The sequence below is a fragment of the Aegilops tauschii genome, chromosome 2 (genome assembly GCF_002575655.3).
Source record: "Aegilops tauschii subsp. strangulata cultivar AL8/78 chromosome 2, Aet v6.0, whole genome shotgun sequence".
NCBI classification, from domain to species: Eukaryota; Viridiplantae; Streptophyta; class Magnoliopsida; order Poales; family Poaceae; genus Aegilops; species Aegilops tauschii.
The window spans coordinates 264,090,803-264,098,104 of NC_053036.3; the positions used below are offsets into that span (position 1 = coordinate 264,090,803).

General features: G+C 42.1%; 1 protein-coding gene across 3 annotated transcripts; it reads right to left on the minus strand.

Annotated features, from left to right (window-relative positions):
* Window positions 1-610: 610 nt before the first annotated feature.
* Window positions 611-2,425, minus strand: LOC109733160 (cold-regulated protein 27). Of its 3 annotated transcripts, none has more exons than XM_073508469.1 (3): window positions 1,901-2,425; window positions 1,544-1,777; window positions 611-1,277 (listed from the first exon to the last, which is right to left on the minus strand). In XM_073508469.1, the coding sequence occupies exons 2-3, from the start codon at window positions 1,589-1,591 to the stop codon at window positions 912-914; spliced, it is 414 nt and encodes a 137-aa protein (XP_073364570.1). In that variant the 5' UTR covers window positions 1,592-1,777; window positions 1,901-2,425; the 3' UTR covers window positions 611-911. The 3 variants fall into 3 exon arrangements, with proteins under 3 accessions (XP_073364570.1, XP_073364569.1, XP_073364568.1); XM_073508468.1 differs by having other exon boundaries at window positions 1,897-2,403; XM_073508467.1 differs by having other exon boundaries at window positions 1,869-2,402.
* Between the last annotated feature and the right edge of the window lie 4,877 nt (window positions 2,426-7,302).

Here is a 7,302-nt window from a genome sequence, read left to right on the forward strand (position 1 = left end):
CAATGGATTAAGCCTCGTTTGTACTAAACCTACCATATATTCCCATCTAATTTATTCCAATGGATTATGCCACGTTAGTACTGAACCTACAACATTCTAATTACCTGCAAAAAATCAGTAGCATACATGACATCAAAGGGATGCAAACTAGATAATTTAGTAGTATGCAAACTAGATAATTTAGTAGTCTTCTACATCATAGAACAGTAGGCATTCTAACTTGCAGCAGCAAATCAGTAGGTAGATGACCACCAACAATACAAATCAGCTCGAACAAATCAACAGTCAGTCAGTTAGGTGTAAGCGGCCCATGTGTACAGAAACAAGAACATATGGATCAATATGCATTAGCAGCAACATAAATTGACCCTAGCTAATCCGGCTGTAGCTCATCCATGGCAGGGAACCACATCACATGTCAGTCAAGGGAAATATTAGACAAACCATGTACAGTTCATATATAACATGTCATAACAGACTAAGAGCCAACACTTTATAACATGTCATAATGCCTATATAAGATGCAAAAAATATATGCGCATCTCATATCAGACTAAGAGCCAACGCTGCATAACAGTTCTGAACTTCTGCCAAAACTGAACACAACATGTACCAAGGAAAATCAACACTTATAGATTCATATCACACTAACAGCCAACACCGCATAACAGTTCTGAACTTCTGCTAGAACTGAACACAACATATACCAAGGAAAATCAATGCTTCTGAATTAATATCAGACTAACAGCCAGCCAACACCGCATAACAATTCTAAACTTCTGTCAAACTGAACAAAACATACACTGAAGGAAACAATCAGCAAACAAGATGAAAAGTGTAACAACTTGAGGTTCTGTCAACATGATTTCCTCCGACGCAAGTGCTCACTCCTCTTCCATGCTTCGGAGCCATCACTTGAACTGATTGGTGCCCGATTCACCATCGGAAGAACCAACCCCATCACCACGACGATTCATAGCGGAATCGCGTGGCTTGAAACGCCTCGCCCACGGATCCTCGGGCAGGCCTCGTGCACCAACATCACGCAGGCGAGGCACGTTCTTCTCAGACCTGGGGTTATCAAACGCTCCCTCTTGGAGCACCTTGAGCCCATGGCCACTACCCACATGGATCATGCTCTTGTCGGGAGTGGCGTGGTGGTGGTGCTGCTGCTGGCCATAGAGCTGCTGCATGAAGGACGCCTCCATGGAGCTGATGTACATGTTGTGGGTGTCGTTGGTCCATACGGCCGACACCAGCCCCCCAACCTGATCACCCTGTTAAAGAAGAAGAAGGTAGAAATCAGTTTCAATTTTACAAGCGCAAAATCACATAAGACAGCTCTCCGACAGTAATACTGGACATCCAGATGTCCAAATGGTTATTATATACAACATAGACGATCTGTTTGCTTGGCTTTGTACTACTTTTCTAGCCGAATCATCTGCTATCCATGGCGATTTGCAAGCTAATCAATTGAAGATGCTTCTGCAAGCGAATCGAAATAACAGCCGTTCGTGGATGGATTAGAATAGATTATTACCTTGGGGACAATGTCGGATGGGCGTTGAATCGTGGACACGTCCCCCATCGGATCGAACAGATGGACGGAACCCAAGCTCCCTCCTCCGCCCAAGAACTCCCGCCGGACGCCGCCAGAGGTCAATCAGACAGAAGCAGAGGATATCTAGCGTCGATTTTCTCAGGGGGGAACGCAGATCCTGGTCGTCCTCCTCCTCGTCCTCGTCATCTTGTCGATATCGTCCATGGAGGTCGCCTGCCAGTTCAAATCCAACCCAAAAAAAGGGGATTAGATAAGGAAGTAGAGAGAGGATCGGGACCGGGGAAGGGGAAGGGGAAGTAGAGACAAGGAAGTCGGCGTCGCGCTCGGCGTACTTGCCGGCCTTGAGGTAGCGCGATGCCGCCGACGGGGAACTAGAGCCCGGCCTTGGACGACCGCGACACCGACTTGGTCGCCTTCGCCTTGCCGCGGCCAGCGACGCCTCTGGTGGAACTCATCGCCGATTCGCCTTTGGGGGAGGTCCGGACGCGGTTGGTGACGACGAAGGAGAAGACGATGAAGACGCGGCAGAGGGACCCCGCGAGCCCCGCGAGGGAGAGCGCTAGGAGCGGCGCCTCCAGCGTGATGGCCGGCCGCTCCAGGAACCGCTAGCAGTCGGTGGTGGCGGCCCGGTGGCTCAGCCAGATGCCGCCGCCGAGGAGGACAAGGGAGAGGACCAGGACCCCCACTCGCGGTCGGTGGTGGCGACCATGTCCACGACGGCCTCCATCTCGGGCCAGTTGGACCTGAGAGTGGGGAGAGGGGAGAGGATATGAGGTGGGGAGGGGTGGGTGGCGGTGACGGGAGGGATCTGGATCGGGAGCGTTAGGGTTCGCTGCGCGGGGAGAGATAGGAGTGGTGTGCGGTGGGCTTTTTTTTGGGGTAGCTCGCCGTGGGTGGGTGAGAGGGTGAGGTGCGGGCCGTTGGATCCAGGAGGATCCGACGGAGATTATCCACGATACGCGTGAGAGGCACCTGGACCAATCAAAACGTAGTATACAGGTATGATATTTTGACCATTTAAGTTGGTCGTAATCGACTAAAAGTAAGGTGCTAAATCATGTTAGCTATTTTATACCACCTGAAAATTTGAAAAAAAAACTTCTCATTGTGTCAGCAAATTTGACTATAGTTTTCAGGAATAACTACAAATTGAAATAAGACAAATATTTTTTAAAAGAGTTATGCGAATGAGTTCTTTTAAATTATTTTTTCATTTTTTGAGTGTCCAAAATGAGTTCTTTTGTGAAGGACCTACCATACATTTGTTACAAATTCGGACCAAATTAATTTTCTAAAGTATTAGGACATATTTAATGCACAATTAACCAAATGGTTGGGTGCCAAAAGATTCGATCCACCTCTGGTGAAAAAGACAAATTTCCGCCGATTCAGCAGGAAGCAGGTCAAATTTGAACTGCAGCTGCCTTAATTGTTTTTTCCAAAAATCATTTATAGTTACATAAGTATCTATTTAATCATATAAACACCAAAAAATTCCAAGATTCAAGCACTAGCTAGGAACGGACATGCCCGCCGTTTTGACCGCATTTTGAAATGGGCATAAAAATTCAAAAAAAATAAAGAAATTGGAAAACCTTCGCATTATGTCAACGCATGTGACCAAGTTACTAAGAAAAATAATAAACTTGTAATACAGCAATTATTTTAAAAAGGTGTTCTTAGAAATGAGCTATCATGTGTGAAGATTCATGTCTTTCAAGGCAAATGATCGATCTTATGGCCAGATTCATGGAATAACATGTTCCAATGATCTAATGTTGTGCAAAAGGATGTATATTGGAATTGCAAACAATGTTTCCTAAGGAAGTTCTCATTTTCTTTGGATGAAAAATTCATTTTCCATTTTTTCGAGTGCCCGAAATAAGTTTTTTTGTGAAGGACCTACCATATATTTGTTGCAAAATTGTATTAAATCATTTTTTAAATACGAGGACATATTTAATGCACAATTGACCAAATGGTTGGGTGCCAAAAGATTCGATCCACCTATGGTGAAAAAGAAAAATTTCCGCCGAGTCAGCCGGAAGCGGGTCAAATTTGAACTGCAGCTACCTCATAGTTTGCTCTTTATTTTTTCAAAAAATCATTTATAGGTACATAAGTATATATTTAATCAGAGAAAAACCAAAAAAATTCCAAGATTCAAGCACTAGCTAGGAACGGCCATGCCCGCCATTTTGACCGCATTTTGAAACGGGCATAAAAAATGAAAAAGTTGGAAAACCTTCGCATTGTGTCATTACATGTGACCAAGTTACCAGAAAAAATAATAAACTTGTAATACGTTAATTATTTTAAAAAAGTGTTCTCAGAAATGAGCTATCATGTGTGAAGATTCATGGCTTTCAAGGCAAATGATCGATCTTATGGCCACATTCATGGAATAGTTTGTTCCAATGATCTAATATTGTGCAAAAGGATGCATATTGAAATTGAAAACAATGTTGCCTAAGGAAGTTTTTATTTTCTTTGCACAAAAAATCAATTTTCCATTTTTTGAGTGCCCAAAATTAGTTTTTTTGTGAAGGACCTACCATATATTTGTTGAAAAATTGGATCAAATCAATTTTCTAAAATACTAGGCCATATTTAATGCACAATTGACCAAATGGTTGGGTGTCAAAAGATTTGATCCACCTCTGGTGAAAAAGAGAAATCTTAGTCGATTTAGTAGGAAGCTCATCAAATTTGAACTGCAGCTGCCTGATAGTTTGCTCTTTATTTTTTCCAAAAATCATTTCTAGGTACATAAGTATCTATTTAATCAGAGAAACACGAAAATTTTTCCAAGATTCAACCACTAGCTAGGAACGGTTAAGCCCGCCGTTTTCACCGCATTTTGAAACGGGCATAAAAAATTCAAAAAAAATCAAAAAATTGGAAAACCTACACATTGTGCCATTATATGCGACTAAGTTACCAGGAAAAATAATAAACTTGTAATACGGTAATTATTTTAAAAAAGTGTTCATAAAAATGAGCTACCATGCGTGATGATTCATGGCTTTCAAGCCAAATGATCAATCTTATGGCCACGTTCATGGCATAGTTTGTTCAAATGATCTCATATTGTGCACAAGGGTGCATCTTGGAATGGAAAACAATGTTGCCTAAGGGAGTTTTCATTATCTTTGGACGAAAAATCAATTTTCCATTTTTCGAGTGCCCAAAATGACTTTTTTGTGAAGGACCTGCCAAATATTTGTTGCAAAATTGGACCAAATCAATTTTATGAAATACTAGGCCATATTTAATGCACAATTGACCAAATGGTTGGGTGTCAAAAGTTTTTATCCGCCTCTGGTGAAAAAGACAAATTTTCATCGATTCAGTAGGAAGCGGGTCAAAATTTGAACTGCAACTGCCTCATAGTTTGCTATTTATTTTTTCCAAAAATCATTTCTAGGTACAAAAGTATCTATTTAATTAGAGACACACCATAAAAATTCCAAAATTCAACCACTAGCTAGGAACGGTCTTTCCCGCCGTTTTGACCGCATTTTGAAACGGGCATAAAAAATTCAAAAAAAATCAAAAAATGGAAAACCTACGCATTGTGTCATTATATGTGACCAAGTTACCGGGAAAAATAATAAACTTGTAATACGCCAACTCTTTTAAAAAAGTATTCTCAGAAATGAGCTATCATCTCTGAAGATTCATGGCTTTCAAGCCAAAAGATCAACCTTATGGCCACATTCATGGCATAATTTGCTAAAATGATCTCATATTGTGCACAAGGGTGCATATTGGAATGGCAAGCAATGTTTCCTAAGGGAGATTTCATTTTCTTTGGACGAAAAATCAATTTTCCATTTTTCGAGTGCCCAGAATGAGTTTTTTGTGAAGGACCTACCATATATTTGTTGCAAAATGGGACCGTGTCATTTTTATAATATATTATGCCATATTTAATGTACAATTGACAAAATGGTTTGTCGTCAAATGTACCTATACACCTCTGGTGAAAAAGACAAATTTCCGCCGATTCAGGAGGGAGCGGGTCAAATTTGAACTGCAGCTGCCTCATAGTTTGCTCTTTATTTTTTCCAAAAATCATTTATAGGTACATAAGTATCTATTTAATCAGAAATACATGGTTTGGTGGCGATGCGTTGAGGTTTGGATGGTGGCCCAGGGCCCCAACTCCAAAGCGCGTAGACTCGCATGCCCGCTGCATGGTCACCGCGTGACCGTGGTGTGGCCACGCGTTCCGGGTGGCCTAGGCATGTCTAATGGGTTGGGCACTCCCCTGATAGGTGTCAGGAAGAAGAAGGCAATAGAAGAATCTCACGAGGAGACTGAATTGAGCTCGAACATGAATTAGCACCCAAGTGTTTGATTAGTGGTACGAGAAATGCGCGTGGCCAATGGGCCTGAGTTTTGGTCGAGGATGATCATCTACTAAGGAAACTATCTTGGAAAATTTGCAGCTCAGATGGAGGAGCCTAGGTGTCACTTGCTTTGCAACGTACCACACTGGACAGAAATATGAATGTTGAAGCCACACTCACATGTATTGTTAGATGGGGCTCAAATATTTTGGAGAGCTATGATTTGGGAATATAGAAGATGTGGCAAAATTTTAGCTTATTAGGATATGCCTAGCTAGTACTTCCTTCACAACAATTCGAGTTGAACAAAAACTTTGGAAATTTGCCGAGGAAGATTTACTAGGCAAATGGAGTTGAATATTGTCATGAGGCAATGATTTGGATAGTAAAGAATGCCCAATTTTTCTGGGAATTTTGGGAATGACAGAAATATAGGTTGCTTCACAACCTAGGGCAAAAATTGACACATGGACATGACACATAGGCAAAACTGATGAGGTGGCGCCTAGTCATAGCAATACACCACAATTTACAAGGTTATGACCATCTATATTGGTCGTGATCAGCTAGAAATAAGGCAGCGGATTAGTGTTGTCTGCTTTATGTCCATTTCGTGCAAGGAAATTACGACCGTTATGGCCAAAATGGTCGATATAGTTGAGGGTTTGGAGCCCTCTGAGCAGCTTTTTACCAATTGGTCTCAAATGGTCGTAGATCTATGACCAATTCTTCCAGGGTCACTGACAGAAGGTCACTAGTTGACATATTTCTTGTAGTGGATTTAATGAACATTGTAATCTCAACATGTGATGGCGAGCTCTAAATTTGTATTTGAAACTTATAAAACGAAAAAATTCAAAACAAATAAACTGGATGAGAGGGAGTATACCGTAGGATGTGTCCCATACGAAACAAGTCCCCTGGTTTGCCACCGCGAAGATGCAGCTAGAAAGGAGCACAACATCTTCATACTCGTACGGCAACAAATCGGCCGCAGACAGCATGGTCCACCTTTGACCGCCAAGTGCAAGGTTCGTGAAAGCAATCGCGATGTCGAACACCGCGATGAGAGTGTAATTTTGGTTGGCGGACGACCTTACCAGGGCTTCCATGATTGCTATCTTCTTCAATCTCACCGTGGTTCCATCGTACCAATTCAGGTGGTGGCCCGTTGCATGGCTGATCCCAATGTTGGACAAAGGTTCTATGGGTACGGTGTCACCGTTGTAAATGTTGTGCAAATTGATGTTGGTGCCCTCCCGTACATATGCAAGCCAATCTCCATTGGCACCGAGCCTAACCTGTGAAATAGTGGGCAGCGGGAGAATTAGTAAATGGACATGGAAATAGTCTTTAGAATGCATTTACTATGTGATCAAACTC